Source organism: Microcaecilia unicolor, chromosome 1 (assembly GCF_901765095.1).
Source record: "Microcaecilia unicolor chromosome 1, aMicUni1.1, whole genome shotgun sequence".
Classification (NCBI taxonomy): Eukaryota; Metazoa; Chordata; class Amphibia; order Gymnophiona; family Siphonopidae; genus Microcaecilia; species Microcaecilia unicolor.
The window spans coordinates 152,251,753-152,273,380 of NC_044031.1; the positions used below are offsets into that span (position 1 = coordinate 152,251,753).

The following is a 21,628-nucleotide window of genomic DNA, read 5'->3' on the forward strand; positions in this document are numbered from 1 at the left end:
CAGCACATTCCTCCCGTGGGCACCCTCTATCCCGCACATTGCGATATTTCAAATTTCCTCGGACGTACAGTCTACCGTGAAAGGACAGCCACGCCAGGTCTTTATACTTCACCGGGATGCGGTTCGAAGCAATCAACCGTAACCCCTGCTGCATCCGTGGGGCCGGCGCGTCCCTCAGCGCCAGAGGAGCTGAGAACACCTGCGCCCGTACTCTGTCCATCCAGACCCCCCGTTGTCCTGCCTTCACCTCCCCCACCGTCAGCCCCCACACCCTCACCAATTTCACTAGGGTCTTGCAATAACTCACCCCCCCCGGAGCCCCCCTTCGCAGTGCCACTACCCTCCCCCCCTCCCGCCATAGGTCCCAATATCTCGGCCACCACTGCAGGACACTCCTAGCCCACCCCGGTGGCTCCCGCCCTACCGCCCTCCCCAGATTGAACTGCAGGAACAAAGCGCTGAAAAACAGGACTGGGTTTATCATGCCCACCCCCCCCTCCCTCCTAGGCAGATAGGTAACATTCCGTTTTACCGGATTCGTCCTGTTGCCCCAGAGCAGCCGGAAGAACACCCCATACAAGGCCGTGTACCGGCTCTCCGGCAGCAGGCAGATGTAACTGACGAACAGAAACAAAGGAACTAAGTGTGCCTTGATGAGCTGTACCCGCTCCCCCATGGTCATTTTCCACCCCTTCCATCTATCCACCCTCCCCTTCACTTCTTGGAGACACCTATCCCAGTTGTAGAGCCTATAATCCCCCTTCTCGAAGTATATTCCCAGACCCGTATACGTTCCACAGCTGTAGGAAACCTACCTCCCAACTCAAATTGCAGCCCCTGATCCCCAACCCACAGGCTATTGGACTTTTGAAAATTGACCTGCGACGCTGTTGCCTGCGAGTATTCCTGGATCAGGTTCTGCAATCTACCTCCCTCCCTCTGGTCCGCTACCCACACTGTAACGTCATCTGCATACGCCACGACCCTTAACTGGTTATTGTCCCCCACCTCCACCCCTTCCAGCCCCTCCGCCCCCCCCTTCTCCAGCCGTCTTATAAAGGGTCGATGGCGTATGCATACAACAGCGGGCTGAGTGGGCACCCCTGTCGGACCCCTGCCCCTACCTCAAACCCCTGCCCTCTCCACCCGTTAACCAGGGGAAAACACCCCGCATGCCGATAGAGTAGCTGTAATTGCTCTATCCAACCCTTCGGAAACCCATAGCGCTCCAGAATGCTCCATAGGACACCCCACTGCACTCTATCAAACGCTTTTTCCTGGTCGAGTGTTACCAACAGCCTACCATGCCCTCCCACTCTACTGCGTTCTACCCCCTCCCGCACCCACGCTGCAGCTTCCAAGACCCCTCTCCCTTTAACCCCACATGCTTGCGAGGCTGCTAGCAAATCCCCAGACACCTGCCTCATTCTCTGGAATAGCATTCGCGCAAAGATTTTTCGATCCGTATTAAGCAGTGCTATAGGCCGCCAGTTGGCCAGCATCGCCGGGTCCTTCCCCTTACTTAGTAGGATAAGAGCCGCCTCTGTCAAGGAACTAGGCAAGGAACCCTCCAACTGGGCTGCCCCCCATACCCTCACCAGGATCGGCACCAGCTGCTCCTTAAAGGCCTGGTAGAACTCAGTTGTTAGCCCATCCGGCCCCGGCGAGGTCTTCCTGTGGAGCGCCCCGATGGCTTCCTCCACCTCCTGTTCTGTCCACGGGTTCAAGAGGGCCTGAAGCTGGGGTCCCCCGTGACCTATCCCCGGGGTTCCTTCCACATAACACTCCATCTGCTCCATATCAATCTGCTGGGCTGAAAGGAACGCCGCAAAGTGGTCCCTCACTGCCCCCAGAATCCCCTCCTTGGTGTCCTGCAGGACCCCCTGTGCATCCCGCACCCCCTCCATCACCCTGCGCGCCCTCCGCTCCCGGCAGCATGCGAAGGGGTCCGGGCTACACATTTTCCCGAAGTCCCGCTCATACACCAAGGAGGTGTAGCGGTTGTACTGTACCTGCTCCAGGAGTGCTTGGAGATCATGTATTTCTTCCTCCCTCCCCCCTTGTGAAATCAATGTGTCCCTCTTTTTCTTTATTGCCATGCCCAACTTTGTCCTTTCCCTCCCCTCCCTTCTCGCCTGTCTGAGAAAGAATCCCCGCGTTCGTCTTTTCACTGTATCCCACCACTCCCCCAATGACTGAAATGCCCCCTGCACTGACACCTGATCTTCCAAAAAACCGGCGGTACTCCTCCCGCACCTGCTCGCTACCTAACCACTTTAAATTTAGTCGCCATAACCCCCTCCCTGGCCTCTGCGCTGCCGCCCCCCCCCACCTGAAGGAGGACCATGTGGTGGTCTGAAAAGTCCACGTCCACGGTTCGTGGACCCCCCAGACAAACCCCCTTCTTTACCAGGAATCTATCGATTCTACTTTTACACTGCCCTCGAAAGAACGTGAACCCCTCCTGTTCCTCACAGAAGGCCACATGCGCGTCTACCAGCTCCGCCTCCCGCATGATCCCTGCCAGCCTCACCCCGTCATAGCCCACCTGTACCGATCGTCCCCCACTATCCTTTTTCCGCAATATGGTGTTAAAATCTCCCCCCCAGACTACTTGGCGCGAAGTGTATAGGTAGGGCTTGATCTTCCCAAAGAGGAGCACCCTTTCCTTCTTGCTTTGGGGCCCGTACACATTCACCACCCTCAGTGCTCTATCCTCCCAAATCGCATCCACAACAAGACATCTCCCCACCCCCAGCTCCACCACTCGCTGAATATTCACCCGGTGGGACTTAAATAAGATCCCCACCCCACCATACCTCTCCCCCCCCCCCCCCCCCACACCGAGGGACCCCACTTCCAGGCCCGCCTTGCCCGCCTGATCACCTCAATGGACCGCAGCCGAGTCTCCTGGAGCAGGAAGCAATCTGCTTGGACCCTCGCGAACCAGTCATACGCAAACCCTGCTTCTTCGGAGAGGCGATGCTGGCCACATTCAGCGTGGCAAATGTCAACACTAAGCCTGCCATCCTCATTGCGAGTCACGGGTCTGCTCACTCCCAACTTCTTTCCTTATCTCCTGGGATACCCCCTTCTTACCCTGAAGCAGGTCCTCTGCTATGCGGTCTACATCATCCCCTGCCAGATCCCCCCCCCCCCCCCCCGCAGCCGTCCTGTCTGCACCTTACCCCCCCCTCCCCCTTTCTTCCTTCCTTTCTTCTTTGCTCTATCCGGACCCACCCCCTGATCCCTCCCTCTCCCCTCTTCACCCCCGCCCCCTACCTCCTCCTCCGAGTCCTCCACCTCCCCCAAGTCCTCCAAGTCCTCCAGATCCTCCTCTAGCTCCACTCTGTCCCCCCAAGCCTGCACTTGGGCCTTCACCACCTGCCCGGCCCCCTCAGCTTTCCTCTTACTCCCCTTTCCCCTCCCTCCCTCCCTTCCCTCTTCCTCCTCCCTCACCCCTCCCCCTCCCCCCAGAGCCTTCCCGCCCTTCTTCCTACCACCAGTACCCTCCTCCAGTGCTTCCTCATATTTCCGTTTGCCCTCCCCAATCCCCCCTGCCGCCCCCTCTTCCTCCATTAACTCCACCTCTTCTCCTTCCCCCTGTTCTTCCTCCTCCCTCCCAACCTCCCTATCCTCCTCCTCCTCCTCCAACACCTGAAATCTGTTCCCCCCCCCTCTTCCCCTGCAGCGACCCCTCCCTGCCCACCCCTTCTTTCCCCCCCCTCCGACCCTTCCCTTTCCTCTGTGGCACTTGTACCCACTCCCCCTCTCCCCCCTGCTCCACTCCTGACCCAGCCCCCTGCCGCCCCCCCTCCTGCATCCCCTCCTTCTCCCCCCCTTGCCCCTCCCTGCCTATCACCCCCTGCCCTATCCCCTCCTCCATTACCCCCCCTCCACGTCCCTTCCCCCACATATCCCACTCGTTATGGGCCGCCCTAGGGCAGTTCCGATATGCATGGCCTAACCCGCCGCAGAGGTTGCACCTGATCGCGGTGCAGTCCTCTGTGGCATGCTGATCCCCGCATCTTCCACACTTTACCACTGGGCATGACATGCTGAAGTGCCTAAACGAACCACATCTGAAGCACTGCCGCGGCTGCCCCTTGTAAAGCACAGTATCCTGTCACGACCGATAAAGGCAGCCGAAGGAATGTGCTGGACCACATGGCTCTCCTGTCTCAATTTGACCAGGGCTCCCCAACCTCCTGCCCAAACCCTGCTTGGATCCGGTAACTTTGCAAGTGGGGATCTCAGCTCCGCGTACCTCTGTAGCCAGTAGGCTAAATCTGCCCCAGAGATAGACTCATTTCTCACGAGCAGGGTGATCTGCACCAGGTCCGGCTTGCTGACTGGAATGGCCCTGAGGTCCCGCCACTCCCCCTTTCCCCTCACCCCCTCGTACCTTTCCCAGAATATTTCCATCCCCCTCTGGGTCATGAAGCTCAAGTCATATTCTGGGATGTTGATGGGGTGTATACACGCGTAAAAGTCCTCGGGTATAAACCCCATCCCCATCACCAGCCTCAAGACCCGATCCCTGGAGGGCATTGCCCCCTCCCCTATCCATTTCAGCTGTACCACATTTCGCCGCTTAGGCAGCTGTCCACCCCCTGTCCCCGCTCCCCCCCAACCCCTCCCTGGGCCCTCAAAACCACCCGATCTCCCCCCCTCCCTCCTTCCCCCTCCCTGGACTACTGCCGCAAAGGACTTGGACCCCAGCCCCCACCGCCCCCCCTCCACACTTGTTCCAGCCCTTCCCTCTGCCTCCCCCCCCTTCTGTCCCTCTGCCCCTCCCCTCATCCCTCTCCCTTCCTCAATATCCACCGCCCCCTCCCGTTGTCCCCCGTCCCCTTCCCTCTCAGACAAACATCCAGCAACGTCCATAGTCAGTTCTGCGGCTTGGGCTGCCTCCAACTGATTGTCCTGCCCATCACCACTTCCTGGAACGTCCCTGCTCGTCCCTGCCACTGCAGGCTCCAGCCTCTGGGCTAATCGCCTCCTCTCCTCTGTCTCCTGGCGATACTCTGGCACCTGCCCAGTCAGGTCTGCAGCTGGCGATACCAGACTCCCTGCTCGCTCTGCCCCCGAACTCCCTCCAACCTCCGGCACCAGGGGCGAAGCCTCCGGAACTCCGCCGCTCCCCTTGGCTCCTCGCTCCCAGCCGTCCTGCTGGCAGGTCTGCTCCACCACCCGCTGCACATCTGTTAGACTTGCCATGTCCACTTCTGTAGTCAACGAAAGTCTCTCAACAATCGGGTTACTTCCCCCTTGCTTCTGGTGCAGTCCCTCCTGCGTTCTCCCAATGGCTGGCGCTTCCCGGGGGCATGGCTTGTCTGTTCCTGATTCCGCCACAGGCTGGCTGTTAGCACCCCCCGATTTCACCTCTTGTAATGGACAGCTGGTCAAATGAGCTCCCAGCTGCTGCCCGCTCCTATTCCTCTCTCTCCGACCCCTCTCCTGTAAACCGCCAGCTACTCCATGCTCAGGGAAGACCTCCCCTGCTCCCGGACTTCGTGGGCGGGGCTTCTCCAGATGCCATGCTGCTTCGGTTTCCACTTCAGTCATTGCAGACCCGGCCAAAAATACCGGAGTCTGCCTCTGCTGACCCTTTTCCAACAGGGCCTCCTTCACGGCAACTGTCTCTGCTGTTTTGCACAACTGCAGGTAAGCCCTCTGAGACTTCGACCACCACCTCTGTAGAAAACAGGCTGCTACCTGCGTCTCCCTCTGCTGCCTCCATTATCTGGAGTTTTGAAAAGTTACTGAGTTCTGTCCTCCCCTCCACAGGTAGGATCTCTACTCCAGCCCCCACCTCAGAGCCATGTCCTGCCGCTGCCTCCTTATCCTCTGGCTGCTGGGTAAGTGCTCTAGACTGTGTTGCCAACTGTCTCATGTATTTTAAAGTGGGGTCACCTCTGAACCCAGACAACTCTTTTGAGTCTAATGCTGCTGAAGACACTGAAGCTTGCTGCAACTGTAGTGTTCCTGAACCCCCAGACTGAGGTATTGAAGCCATCCTTTCTCGGTTAACATAGAGCTCCCTCAAAGGATTCACAGAGCCCTTTTTTAAACAGTTCAACAAGTGTTCTTTTTTCCCCAACAACTTTGATATCCGGGCTTCCTCTTTAACATACATTTGTCTGTGCTCCGCTGGGGCAAATTTACACATAGTTCTTGCCATTTTCAGACGTTTTCCTAGCTCCACTACTTCTTTTTCCACCAGCTTAATTCGTCTTACAATATTTACCACACTACTTGCTGGATCATCAGGGTCATAGCTCACTTCAAGGAACTCCTCATCTGACGATCCATTCTCCTCACTCTCACTCTCAGCTGCCTCCAGCAAAGGCTTCTGGCAAACTTCCATCGCCTCTTCCTTCTCCCTTCCTTGGAAGCGCCCTTCTGGGGCCTGTACTATCTTCCTCCCCCCTCCACTGTCTTCTCGCTTACCTTCCGCAAGCTGGGCCATGGAGGGGGAAATGCTCTGGTGGCCTCCACTGGGCTGCTTCTCCCTTCGGTCCACTGGACTCCTTTCCCTTCTCCCGGTAGTCAAACCAGGGAGAGAGCCACTCCTTTCGGCCTTCTGGTCCCGGGTCCCAGGAGGCCCCATAGCCTGGGACTTTCCTGAGGCCTTCTCCCCAGGGACCCTCCTCATCTTTGGGGAGGGAGCTAGGTCTCACTCCCTTTCCACTGGAAGTCAGCAGAGCTCACTAAAACACCTCCTTCCTCCTCAGCAGACTGGATGGACCGTGCAGGTCTTTTTCTGCCATCATCTACTATGTTACTACTATGTTACAAGACCTACAGGGTATGAAGAGGCATACAGGGGAATTTTCGAAAGGGACGTCCAAGTTTTGATGAAGACGTCCTCGCAAAACGTCCCCATCCAGGGGTGGGGAAACCTGTATTTTCAAAACAAGATGGACGTCCATCTTTCGTTTCGATAATACGGTCAGGGACACCCAAATCCTGAAATTTGGTCGTCCTTAGAAATGGTCATCCCTAGACTTGGTCATTTCTGATTTGGGCGACCCTGTGAGGACGCCCATCTTGCGATTTGTGTCGAAAAATGGGAATCCTTCTCTTTCGAAAATAAGCCTGATAGTCTCTTCAAATGCCCTACAAGCAACATAAGGAGATCAAAGATAATATAGAAAAATTTAGGGAACAATTTCAGAGACAAAAAGCAAAAACATTTGCGAGGAACGAAACAGATTATAAAAATAATAAAGTTTACTGTTGGATGTATAATACCGAAGATCAGAAAGACCCAGATACACTAAGAAGAAAAGGACTGCAATTTAACATAGTAACACAGTAGATGACAGCAGAGAAAGACTTGCACGGTCCATCCAGTCTGCCCAACAAGATAAACTCATATGTGCTACTTTATGTGTATACCTAACCTTGATTTGTATCTGCCATTTCTGGGCACAGACCGTAGAAGTCTGCCCAGCACTAGCCCCGCCTCCCACCACTGGCTCTGCCACCCAATCTCTGCTAAGCTTCTGAGGATCCATTCCTTCTGAACAGGCTGTTTATCCCACGCATTTTTTAATTCCGTTACCACTTTCATCTCCACCACCTCCTGCTGGAGGGCATTCCAAGTATCCACCACTCTCTCTGTGAAAAAATTTGATTCTAATTCGTCCTCATCATCAAGTTGAGGTGATGAACAATGATACCGCCCTGGTTTTCTAGACAGGGGACGGGGACTAAGGAGACGACAGAGAAGCAAGACTTTCCGAGGGACTCAACAAGCCAGACCGCATATATGCTCACAGGATCAGTGGAAGAAATAATTTTTAATTTATCTGCAAAAGAGCTAACCCCTATAGAGAAGAAGGTCCTGCAAAAAGGGCTAACATTGTTCCAAGTCAACGGTTTGATTTTTTCCAGTCTCAAGTGGATATTGAAAGATTTATTCGATCATTGAATCTAAAGCTTTATTTTGCGGATAAAGAAGATGTCCTAGATAGATCCATCAAAAAGAACAAGTCAAAATGGAATCCCCCAGGACAAATGGACCCGTTATTGCTAGCCTTTAAAAGATTAGTAATTGAAGTCATGTCACTATTGCACATCCCAGTGAGTCTCTATCTCAGGTTGTGGGTCTCTGGAAAGATTTGGACAACTTTCGGGCTTCAAAGTAAATATGACAGTCAGAAATTTTAAATATAAGTTTAGGGGCAGAGGGGTGGGAGAGTTATTAGCTCAATTGCCATTCACCTGGGCTAAATCTCATATACAGGTTGATCAGACTTAATTATCCTTCCTTCCTTCAGGAACTTTGGAGAGACTTAGAGGATTGGCCTACTGCTTCCACCTTCTCCCCTCCTGACTTTATCTATATGTAGGACTGTACCAACCTATAGGTACATCCTATGTGACTTGCCCATTGGCGCCCTCCAAACCCATCCACTTTGCCACAACCAATTAGAAGAGACCATGGACTGGGAGCAATTTTGCAACCCTCCATATTTGTACCCTGTGCTACCACAAAGTCCTTGGTACAGCATTGACTATATGTGTAGGTTTTTGTGCATACTTGCATGCAAACCTATGTGTTTGAATAGATGGACAGACTAATAGATATACCCTTCCAAACAGGCACTATTACTTAAGCAAAACATGCCTAACAAAGGCAATCACAGTAATATTTTAATCTGATAAAGAGATACAGTAGATTAAAAACAAACCATTCAATATTTAAGAACTCACATTGAAGATTTTGTAATAACAGATTTTAATCTAGTTACAATACATAACTGAATGCATCTTTATGTATTATATACACACATATAGGTGTTCATTTTCAAAGCGCATAGACTTACAAAGTTACATATTGATCTATATAACTAATATACATTAGTCTATATAAGTTTGTAAGTCTATGCGCTTTGAAAATAAGCCTCATAATATTTTATATATTTATAGCATGCAATCATTAGTGCTGCAACAGGAACTGATACCATGATGTTTGTAAAGGTGCATATTTTAAAGGTGTTATTTGTGTTTTAGATGTGTATAAACCAGCATTAGACATTCATATTGCATAAACATCTAAATCCTGATTTTATAAAGTTGGGCTATATAAGTCTAAAACTGTAAAACGTGCATTCAGCAAGGGGGTGTGCCTAAAAAAATTAACTTGTATTCCCCATTGTAGAAGGGGAATGCATGTCTACTGTATGTCCAGAAAAGATCAAAGTTGGGATTTACACCTACTACTTGAGATGTCTAGGTTTCAGAAAAGAGCTCCTATTGATCAGCACTCCAGTGGCTGATGTCCCTTTCAAAAGCGAAACTGGCTCTGTGACAGTTTCAATAAAAACAAGAGTTTATGCTTCTACAACAGCTGACATAAATATGATGTTCCAGCACATTAAATGTTTATGTGCCCACTTTGGCCCTGTTCACATTTTAGACATTTACAATTCTATAATGGTTGCTTCTACCGTACATAACCAATACATAAATGTCCATTTCTCCACGTACTTTAGAGCAAGCTGTGAATTGACAGATCCTGTTCTAAAATACTAGTGGAACTTGAGATTCCTACCTGGACATCTCAATTCCAATGTGTACATCCTTTCTAAAATGCTGTTCAAAATCTTTGTACATGACTGCTGTGTTATAGTACATACCCCACATTCCTTTGCAGAAGTGGCCACTTTGAAAAGAATATCTTCGTCAACAAACGGTCTTACAGCATCATGAATAATCACAACCTCGGGTTTTGGGAGCTGGAAGCCAAGAGGCATATTCTCTGCAAACGCTCTCAGTCCATTGAAAATGGATCTGTGGCGTGTCACTCCACCTTCCACCAGAGTGACTCGTTTGTGGCCATATCGCTGAATGATAGACTTCATCAGGTCCAGGTTTTCTTCTGTTACCACCACCACAATATCCCTTATCCATGTTACTCTGTGAAATAAAATGCATAGATTATGTACAATGGAAGCATTCTATAACTAAGTGCCAAAGTTAGGTACCTAAATGCAGCACACTGAACACAAATTCTACACCAGGATCCAAGCACCGAGATTCCATTATAGAATACTAACAGAAATCAGCATCTACACGCCTACAATTAGGTGCACTCACTTATAGCAGGCGTTAATGCACAAGCCTAAATGCAACATGTTAGCATGTAACTTACAATATTCTTATACTCAAGCGCTAATTGAGCTGTGCACCAAATATATAGTAGCACTGAGCACACACGTAGCACTTACGCATATAAGTACTGGTGTTCTATATGTTTTGAGGCACTTACACTTAGGTGCTAAGTCATAGAATGAGGGGGTTAATGACTAAAATGCACAGCAAATGGACAGCATTTATTCTAAAGTTAACTTTATCAGAATTTTTCTCTGTTCAACAGCAACGCATAATCTGGAATGCAGTCATAATGCAAAACTAAATATATAGAGTGATGTGAAAAAGTATTTACCACCCTTCTAATTTCCCCCATTATTGCATATATGTCACACATCTTTAAACAAAATGCAATATTAGACAAAAGGAACCTGAGTAAACTCATAACACAATTTTTAAAATTCTTATTTAATTTATTTAAGGAACAAAGTTATCCAACACTCTTAGGAGTAGCCTAGTGGTTAGTGCAGTGGACTTTGATCCTGGGGAACTGGGTTCAATTCCCACTGCAGCACCTTGTGACTCTGGGCAAGTCACTTAACCCTCCATTGTCCCAGGTACAAATAAGTACCTGTATATAATGTAAACCACTTTGAATGTAGTTGGCAAAAACACAGAAAGGCGGTATATTAAGTCCCATTCCCTTTCCCTTATCACCTATGTGAAAAGTAACTGCCCCCAACGTTAATAACTGGTTGCACCACCCAAAGGCTTCCTATAATTTTATATCATCTTCCCCTGTGCTGATACCTGAAGCTTCCGGCGGCAGTTCAAGCGGTGCAACGTTGAACCCTGTAGAACACGCGGCGCCCCCACAGCCAGGAAGTGATTATGTGCCTGAGCAGGGTCCATCATAATTGCTCTGACAGGAAGTTCAATTAGAAGGACGAGGGGGACAGCTCAAGGCAACTATGATCCTGACCTTGGGAGCAGAACAACCGCGCAGTTAGCAGCCAGAGCACAAGGACAGGAAATTGCGAGTACTCTGACCAGAATCAAGGAAAAGAATCTGCCTGAAATTGTAAGTAGGGAAACACAGGGACCTGGATGCCATTGGCAATTTACAATCTTCCTTGTTGGTTTCGGTTAAACAGACTACTAAAGACATAGTTTCTATTTCTGAGGCAGACATTTGCTTATTTCCGAACTGACGAAGAAGGGCAACCTTCGAAAGCTAATCAAGAAATGTATTAAGTTATGTCCAATAAAAAAGGTATCATCTTATTTTCTTTTCCATGTTTTATTTTGTTTGATTTCTATTGATGAGGCAGTCTTGAATCAGGCTCAAATCACCAGCCAGCAGACAGTTGAGATGGAATCTATGAAATCTAAACTACAGACCATGGATAGTTTGGAGATAGCCTCCCTCAAAGAAAGAAATTTGATTAATAAGCATTTGTAATATTTGGAGAATCAATCACGAAGGAATAATTTGAAGCTACTAAACTTTCCTAAGTCTCCTCTTGTGTCTCCTTTAGACATGTTTAAAAAATATATGGTTGATATCTTGAAGTTTTCTCCTGATATGTTGCCTCCGATTACCAGAGCTCAATATATTCCATCTGCCAGAGTTTCTGATAGACTGGAGAATCAAGCTCGTGGTGAGGATGAATTAAATTTGACTTCTTTTCTAGAGTCTTTGCTGGAGGTGCTAACGCAAAGAACCACTCTGGTGGTTACCTTTGCTCTTGAACTGGATAGAAATACTGTATTAAGACTTTCCTTTAGATATTTGGATGTGTTGTTTACAGGGTCTAAAATACGTATTTTTCCTGATTTAGCTAGGGTTTGTGGATGGAAGAATCGACTTATTTCTAATACTCTGTATGATCATTTTTTCTTCTTTTAATTATAACCTGATTTAAATACCTCCAATTTGGTGTTACGGAAATATCTGATGTGTAAAATTTGGAAAATTAAAATTAAAAGAAAAAAAGTAATCAATGAAATCAATATTTTGCCTATACTACAGGAAAGCTGATAGGCAAAATTAATCCTCTCTCATTTTAAGTGAAAAATAACCTAAAAGGATATAACACTAGTTACTGGGCTGTGCATCTATACATCCCAGGCAATGCACTTCTAAAACTCCAAATGAAATCTAGTTTTTAAGTTTTAACGTTTTTTATTGACAACTCCACATGTTTAATCGTTACAAACTTTCATGTAGTAACTTCACTAACAACCATGCTATAAGAAAACAAATATCAGTCTGGCCTTTGGCTGTCCTTTTTAACATTTTTCTCCCCCCTCCCTGTCCCCTGAACTCCCACCCCTTCCCTCCCCCCCCCCCCCCCCTTGCTCCTTGCCGACATTGTTGTTGGCAGGCAAACATGGTTGGTTCCACAACAAACTCAGTATATAACATCTTATCTTACAGCCCTACTGATGCATTCAAATTAACAGGTGTTATCATCATATAAGTTGGAGATCGTTTCGCTCTCCTCTCCGTCCACAGCAGCATACAATCATGTGCACTAAATTTGGGTATTAGTCGCCCCATCGATGCCCATTAGAACCCTTCCCTCCATACCTATACCGCCCCCCTCGTAATCAACTCATACCCCCAACATCCGAAATCTGCTGCGTTACGTCGCACCACTCATTCACTCTGATCATTCTCCATTCTTGCGCACTGACTATCCTAAAGCATTCAAAACTTGGCTCCGCGTCCGTGTGAAATCTAGTTTTTAAATACACAGTTTGTCACTGAGGCCTACCTAGAGGGGCATAATTGAACGGGGTGCCCAAGTTTTCCTGAGGGCATCCTCGCAGGACGTCCTCTGGAAGGGGTGGGGAAACCCATATTAATCGAAACAAGATGGGCGTCCATCTTTCGTTTCGATAATACGGTCGAGGCGCCCAAATCTTAACATTTAGGTCGACCTTAGAGATGGTCATCCCTAGAGATGGTCGTCCCCGATTTTTGGCGATAATGGAAACCAAGGACGCCCATCTCAGAAATGACCAAACCCAAGCCATTTCGTCATGGGAGGAGCCAGCATTCGTAGTGCACTGGTCCCCCTCACATGCCAGGACACCAACCGGGCACCCTAGTGGGCACTGCAGTGGACTTCAGAAATTGCTCCCAGGTGCATAGCTCCCTTACCTTGTGTGCTGAGCCCCCCAAAACCCACTCCCCACAACTGTACACTACCACAGCCCTTACGGGTGAAGGGGGGCACCTAGATGTGGGTACAGTGGGTTTGTGGTGGGTTTTGAAAGGCTCACATTTACCACCACAAGTGTAACAGGTGGGGGGGATGGGCCTGGGTCTGCCTGCCTGAAGTGCACTGCAGTACCTACTAAAACTGCTCCAGGGACCTGCATACTGCTGTGATGGAGCTGGGTATGACATTTGAGGCTGGCATAGAGGCTGGCAAAATATATTTTTAAAGTTTTTTGTTTTGGTAGGAGGGGGTTAGTGACCACTGGGGGAGTAAGGGGAGGTCATCCCCGATTCCCTCCGGTTGTCATCTGGTCAGTTCGGGCACCTTTTTGAGGCTTGGTACCTGTCCTGATGACTCAACTGAGAGGGTGCCTATGTCAGTGACAGGGAAAGAAAAGCTGTCACTGATCTGTAGCTCTGAGGTTTTCTTGAGCCTCGAGCTTTGTTTCTCACCTTTGCAGCCTATAACAAGAGTGACTGGAGATGCAACGGTAATCAGTTTAGTCGCTGATTATGTTAACCTGGAGATCTCGCGTAGTCAGGGATTTGAGCAAGCTACCAATGGAAGCATCAGTATTCCAAGTGAGGAAGAGTGAGAAGATGTAGAAAAGACAAGACCCAGGGTCAGCTCTATGAGGGAACCAAGAGAGGACAGGGGAATCTAGCCATAGTGCCTCTATAATCGGAACCATGTGCTTCAATCTGCCCTGGGTCTTCTGGACCATGGGCGTAGTTTGGGGGGGGGGGCAAGGGGGCATTGCCCCCCCAAAAGCAGGGCTCGCGCAACCCAGTTGCAGGCAGCTCTCGGTCCCTCCTTCCCACCCTCAGCTCCCCGACAGCCCTCCTCTCTGTTCCTGCCGCCCCGCATTTAAACTTTTTATTTTAAGTCGCAGCGACGGCAATGAAAACAGCACAGTGGGCTCGCCTCCAGTTTCCCTTCCCTCTCAGTGTCCCGCCTTCCTCTGATGATGTATTTCCTGTTTCCGCAAGGGCGGCACACAGAGGGAAGGGAAAGCCTGGAGGCGAGCCCGCTGTGCTGTTTTCAGTGCAGGAGACTGTCCACCGCCTGCTGGAGATACTGCAATACAGACACTCCAGGAGCCTTACCGTCCTACATGAAGGAGTTCAGTTTCGCATTCTATCTCCACCTGCTGGTAGAAGATTATAATCCATCAGTTCCTGGAATCATCTGCTTGAGGCTAAGGAAGTACAATTTTGTCTGATAAGGTAGGCTGGAACCCAGTACTGGCTTCTTTCTCCTATATCCCTTATTCTTTCGAATTTCCTTAAATTTTTACCTAGTTGCTCTCCATTATTTACAGACTGTATAGGTTTCTTTGTTGGAAAACTGTGCAAATTTCAGCATGTGAAAATTGTTTTTCCTTCAATTGTTTTGCTTGTAAAGAGCCTATTTTCTGCTACTTCATTTACAGCTGTAGTTAATGTTGATACCTTAAAAATAGGATTTGAGACTCTACAAGGTAAACAGGGTACCCTTGTAGAGTCTCAAATAAATCATATTTTACTTTGAACTCAAGTGTTTTCCGGTCTGTTTTTTTGAAGAGCCTGGTTCCGTTCCCACTCCCCCTTTTGCTCCTGAAAACTTTTGTGGGAATTCTTTTTCCACTCCGGTGGCCTTGATAACTTAAAAATAACATTTAAAAGAAATTTGTCACTGAAAGCAAGGTAGAGGAATAGTACAAAAGATAAAGAAAGGTTAAACAATCTCTATTAACAGTAAAAAAAAATACATTCTCCGGTGTTCTCTTGATTTCAACAAATGGTCTTGAAAAACAGAACAAGATGATTATCATGCCTTTAACAAGACTACCACAAATGTACAAAAATCTGTAAGAACCACATAAATGTAGTATAGGCCCTGCTGCAAAACATTTCCAAAGGACCCAATTCTTTTGAGCAATGACATTGAAGATTTAAATTTACCGTTGGGTCCTGAGGGAAAAGGCAAACATTCAGGAAAAGCTGAGATTTTTAAAAATGACAATAATTCTCCATTTCCAGTCCAGTACACAAGTAAACTCCTCTTAATTGATCACACTGTGCTTTAAATCTAACTGACAAGCATATTTAAAAAAAAAAAAAAAAGTTTCATAGTGCCCTGTCAAGCAACGTTAAGCTTATGTAGGATGATAATGGAAACTGCTTCCTGCCTTAGGCTGAAGCTATTAAAATGTCTTATTGTGTATTGTGTTGACACTGGAAGTAGAATACTACGGGACTCATTTTCAAAGCATACGGACATCTCAAAATGGCCAAAATGAACATCCATCTACCAAAAAAGGTCCAAATCACAATTTTCAAAAGACAGAATTTGGACGTCCTACACTGCAATTTGTCCAAATAGCAAGGGGACGTGCTGTGGGCCTATTTAGGGTGGGACTGGGAAGGGCCCAAATTTGAGATATTCAATAGTGATAACTGAATGGGAAGAAACATCCAAGTCAAAAAAGAAGGATGTCCTAAGTTAGACCTGTTTCAATCACGTCTAGGATATAAAAAGGTGCCCTGATGGAGTAGCTGACCACTGAAGGGATTAAGACATACCCACCTTTAATCACCCAGTGGTTACTGCCCCCCTCCTTCGCCCCTGAAAGTGACACCGGTTAGGGAAACTGGGCTCCCTGACAGCATTAGGTATTATGGGCATTCTGAACACAGCAACAAACAGGTCTGAAGGGTAGCCTATAGGTCAGTGCAGTGGACTGTAAACCAGGGGACTCAGGTTCAAATCCCACTTCAACTCTCTGTTTTTGGGGGGTTTTTTAAACCGTTAAATTGTGAGCCCTCCAGAAACAGAGATACACCTACTGTACCTAAATAAGTACATAAGTAATGCCACACTGGAAAAAGATCAAGGGTCCATCGAGCCCAGCATCCTATCCACGACAGCGGCCAATCCAGGCCAAGGGCACCTGGCAAGCTTCCCAAACGTACAAACATTCTATACATGTTATTCCCGGAATTGTGGATTTTTCCCAAGTCCACTTAGTAGTGGTTTAAGGACTTGTCCTTTAGGAAACCGTCTAACCCCCTTTTAAACTCTGCCAAGCTAACCGCCTTCACCACATTCTCTGGCAACGAATTCCACAGTTTAATTGAATAACTTTGTGTCATCAGCAAATTTAATTACCTCACTAGTTACTCCCATCTCTAAATCATTTATAAATACGTTAAAAAGCAGCGGTCCTAGCACAGACCCCTGAGGAACCCCACTAACTACCCTTCCCCATTGTGAATACTGCCCATTTAACCCCACTCTCTGTTTCCTATGCTTCAACCAGTTTTTAATCCACAATAGGCCACAATAAGCCACTTCCTCCTATCCCATGACCCTCCAATTTCCACTGTAGCCTTTCATGAGGTACCTTGTCAAACGCCTTTTGAAAATCCAGATACACGATATCAACCGGCTCCCCTTTGTCCACATGTTTGTTTACTCCTTCAAAGAACTGAAGTAAATTCAAATTAAAGACACTCACAAGGCTGAGGTGGTGCATATTCAGGTACAGTAGGTATTTCCCTGTCTCTGGAGGGCTCATCATTTAAAATAAGAGTTGCAGTAGACTTTTGAACCTGGGTGCCCTGGATTATAGTCCATTTCAATGACCACTAGGCTGCTCCTCTGCAGAGACATCTGTGAGGCCATTTTTGAACAATTTTTGGTGTTTATAATTTGGACATTTTATTTTGGAAAATGGCTGCTCATTTTGGACGTTCTCACATATTTTCAAACAGGAAACCCCAACGTTTTTCCTGTTCGAAAATGGCTGTGAGATGGCCCTTATTTTGGGATGTTATGAGCAGGAAGTCCCAATTCTGACTTGGATGATCTTTCAAAAATGCTCCTCCATGTTTTTTTACAGCTTTAATCTCATATTGCCTACATCCAGGTTATTCTTGCTGTAGACCACCTTGAGAGAATTTCTTCAAAAAAGCAGCAAATAAATCTTAATAAATAAATACATTTGCCAATCCTTTGATCTATCACACTCGTTGTCATTGGATTTACCCTTGAAAACTAAATCAAGAAGGCGAAGGACTTGGGGAAAATCCACTATTTCTGGGATAAGCAGTGTAAAACGTTTTGTACTTTTTGGGATCTTGCCAGGTATTTGTGACCTGGATTGGCCACTGTTGGAAACAGGATGCTGGGCTTGATGGATCTTTGGTCTGTCCCAGTATGGCAATACTTATGTACTTAGGTACTCATGAAACATGCTCAAACAGAATAATCCATTTGTGTATCTAAAGTTGTACAAAACAGATGAAGATGTGATTACATCTGCCCTAATGAAAGCAGAGTTTAATTCTACTTCCATTTAATTTCAATATATTCCATCATCTTTATAACACCATGCTTCCCAAGGCAGATTACAGCAACATTTAATATGAACCCATCAGGAAACAGGATATCCTCACTGAAATTTGGCCATCTGTATTGTATACAAGTATTTATTTAGTCTTTAGTGTAGAAAAATGAGTACAAAATATAGAGTTTAAAATTGTTGTTTCTACCAGCTATAATAATTTTAAGCTGTTTTAGTGCTATTCAATTATTTCATGACATTTAAATCTACATATGGGAAGCTTTCAAATAAATTAAAAAGCTGTCCAATAAGTAAAAAAAAAAAAAAAACCTTTTGTCCTCCACGTTTTAAGGCACTGCCTATCCAACTGAAACAGTTTTAGACTTGTTACAGTGGACCAACGATAAAAAAAAAACGACAATGTGGATGCAGCAGCTCATAGGTTTGCTTGGTTTGTTTTGAGTAAACAGGGATGACGGCTGTGCTGATGGGAGGGAGGGAAGGCAGAGAAAACACAGTGTGCCATGTTGGGAGGATGGAGGGGGGGGGACAGAGCAAGGTGTGTGCCATGGGGAGGGTGGGAGGGGGCACAACAAAGCTTCGGGTCTTTTCCTCTACATAAATAAAATTAGCATACTAGTAGACAAGAGTTTTACTTGGTATCAGTGGACTTATATTTTTATTTTCAGGCAATACTACTACATATTTTCACTCTTTAATTCTCTCTCACACCACAGACAGTCAGACACTCTCTTCAGTGCTTGTCTTCTTCAAAACTGTCTATTGCTCTCTCAACAGCTGTTTCTGCTCAGATTCCTTTACGGGCCCTTTTACTAAGCTACGTAGGCCCGTACGCATGTCAATTTTGAACTACCACCCGGCTACCGCGAGGCCCAGGTGGTAATTTCATTTTTTACGTACATCCACTAGGCGCCCTCGAAAATTTCCAGCATGCAGCGCTAACCGGGCAGTAATCAGCAATGTATGCACGTAGAACATTACCACCCGATTAACGTATGAGACTTTATCGCTAGGTCAATGGGTGGCAGTAAGGTCTCAGGCCCAAAATGGATGCGTGCTAATTTTTATTTTACCGCATATCCATTTTCGGCAAATTATAAAAAGGCCTTTTTTGCAGGTGCACTGAAAAATGGACTTGTGTGCGTCCAATACACACGTCTACACCAGCTCAGCGCACCTTAGTAAAAAGGACCCCTTAGTGACTAGTGCAGTCAATCAGAGATCCTTACAAACCTACAGCCATTTCTAACATTCCATTATACTATTTTATATCAAAAATCACCCTAAAACCCTCGTTTTTGGATTTAAACTACATAATTTAGGTCAGAGCAATGCCCTAATGTGAAATATGTAAAAATTTACATTCTTTTAGACCTCCAAATATCTCAGATAGAACTCTTTAAAAACAGACCAATATGCAAGTGAACAGAAATTACATGACATTTGAGCACAAATCTACAAGTTCTCCTTATAAGAATTCTTTAATTTAAAACCTTGCAAACTTTTTAAAAATTATTAAAACTTTTATTTGAATTTATAGATTATAGATGTCAGTGCAGGACTCCTTAGACCTCACTGCACATGCGCGATTTTTCATGCTGTTCAGGGGTCACCTGGGTCACTAGAAAGCCCACTAGAGTTCCCCCCTCCTTTTCCCAGCAACCCTTGAGCTTAATTTAGTTTAAATTGTGCCATATGCACGTGGTTCGTGCACGCAGGAACGCACAATCGCACCGATTTTGGAAAAATCCCACATTTTCTGTAATAGACCTTTTGTAGATCAAAACTAGTATTTCCCAACATTAAGGGGCCCTTTTACTAAGTCACATGCGCATCTATGCGCGCCCAACGTGCACCAAAATGGAGCTTCCACCTGATTACAGCATGGCTCTTGCGGTAATTTCATTTTTGGCATGCGTCCGATACACGCATCTGAAAAATACATTTTTTATTTTTTTCGGACGCATGTAATGGACGCGCACCAAGTGGCATTTGGTGCGCGTAGGTGATTACCGCCCTGTTACTGTGTGAGTCTTTACCGCTAGGTCAATGGCTGGCAGTAAAGTCTCAGACCCAAAATGGACGCGTGGCAATTTTCATTTTGCCGCATGTCCATTTTCAGCAAAAAAAAAAAAGGCCTTTTTTACAGGTGCGCTAAAAAATGGATTGGCGCACGCCCAAAACCCGTGCCTACACTACCTCAAGCCATTTTTCAGCACGCCTTAGTAAAAGGACCCCTAAATTTTAAAACATTGGTGATGCAGTGTTTGCGGAGACTCCGGGACATCTCCGGAGTCATCGGGCCATTTTTTCAATTACACATGCACACGTGACTTCACGACTGACTTCAGCACACATCTGAAATGCTGCTATTACACACACAGCCACTTTCAGCCCCCAGCAGGCTTCCACAAGTCTAGGGACCTTCCTCCCAGCCTTGCTCAGCATCCCTCACTCTCAGGATGGCCCAGGATCTGCAGATCGCACCGGAAACCCAAACGAACGCCAGAACCGCCCCCCACTCAGGAACCTCACCCTGAGCTCTTCAGGAGCTCCCAAACCAACCCCCACTCACAGCCAGGTAAAATAAATATATATATATTTTTATACTGGTTAAAGGAAGGATGGGAGAGACAGAATAAAAGCTGGGGAGAGAAGGAGAAAGAATAAAATGTGAGGGTGAGTGACTGGGGGGGGAAGGGAAAATGAGAGGTGAGGTACTGCATGTGCGAGAAGAGTTTGAGGGTAGAATTAGGGGTCTTGCTAAGAGGGAGAGTTAGGGAGGCTGGAGCTGAGGAGGGAAAAGACAGGAGAGAATTTCAGGCCTTATGATGGGGAAATTTTATGCAAAAATGCTACAAAAAAACAATGCAGAATTTTGTAGAATTTTTAAATATTGTGCACAAAGGTTTTTTAAATGTTGTGTAGAATTCCCCCAGGAGTAATAGTATGTGGACAAGTTGCATGCAAAAATGTGTGCTAACATGGTAGAGCACGCCAGAAATATGTGCACATGAGTCTGCGATAGCTGCAGATATATTTTGCGCACAAAAAATAATTCTGTTGGTGCTTGGATTTGCATATACATATATATGCCTATGTGCTGGAATGTTATGCAGAACAACACATAAATATGGTTGGTATCAGGAAAATTGTAGATGTGCACAAGGTTTTAATGTGCATGTGCTAGAATGCTATTTCACACATTAACATAAGTTAATGTCTATCATAGGTTATTATACCAGCCCCTGTGTCTTTCCCTTTAAGAAGGAGTTGAATCAGTGTAACTTCTTCCCACCCACTTATACCATCTTTAATCTGTTAACCATCCATCAAATCCCCCTAGAGGGGTAAACATAAAGCCCTAAGAACAGCCATGTCATAAGTGAAAAGCATTTATCAGGCAGGGCTCTTCCCCTTCTACCAGTTGTCACCAACTGATACCTGATCATTTCTGCCCAGGGTGAAACAGAAATTAGTGGTAGTAAATCTTGCATTTCTGAGACTGTCCAAAACTATCTGAAAAAACAATATTTCATTTTTTCTAAACTTTGAATTACACTGGTGGGGGGGTGGGGGGGAGGGACACAAAGGGACAGAGAAAGAATGAAAAGACAGTGTGACATACAGAAGGTATAAACTCACACTGTAGAAAACAAAATTCATCAGACTAACAAATGTGTAAAGGAGGAAAAAGGCTTCAGTAATCACATGGATTACCTTAAATGGCTGTAAAGGTGCAAGCCAGTGTCATCGGTTGTGACTCATCATTCATTGGTCAAAAAATCTCCTCTTGTTTTTCTTTTTGATGTATGTATGTATATAAAGCACTACCTATTCAAATTGAGCTTTATGTAAGAACTATATATTTCGGAGAGCTTTATCTTGAAATTGATGTCATGATCAAAATAATTTTATATGATGTCCCAAAGGCCAGCCGTTTCAC

General features: G+C 46.5%; 1 protein-coding gene across 1 annotated transcript in view; it reads right to left on the minus strand.

The window, feature by feature from the left end:
- Nucleotides 1–21,628, minus strand: part of CRPPA (CDP-L-ribitol pyrophosphorylase A) — a 252,691-nt gene that overhangs the window by 223,197 nt on the left and 7,866 nt on the right. The window contains exon 2 of the mRNA XM_030201326.1: nucleotides 9,651–9,930. Coding sequence (XP_030057186.1) covers nucleotides 9,651–9,930 — 280 coding nt within the window. The remainder of the gene's footprint in view (nucleotides 1–9,650; nucleotides 9,931–21,628) is intronic.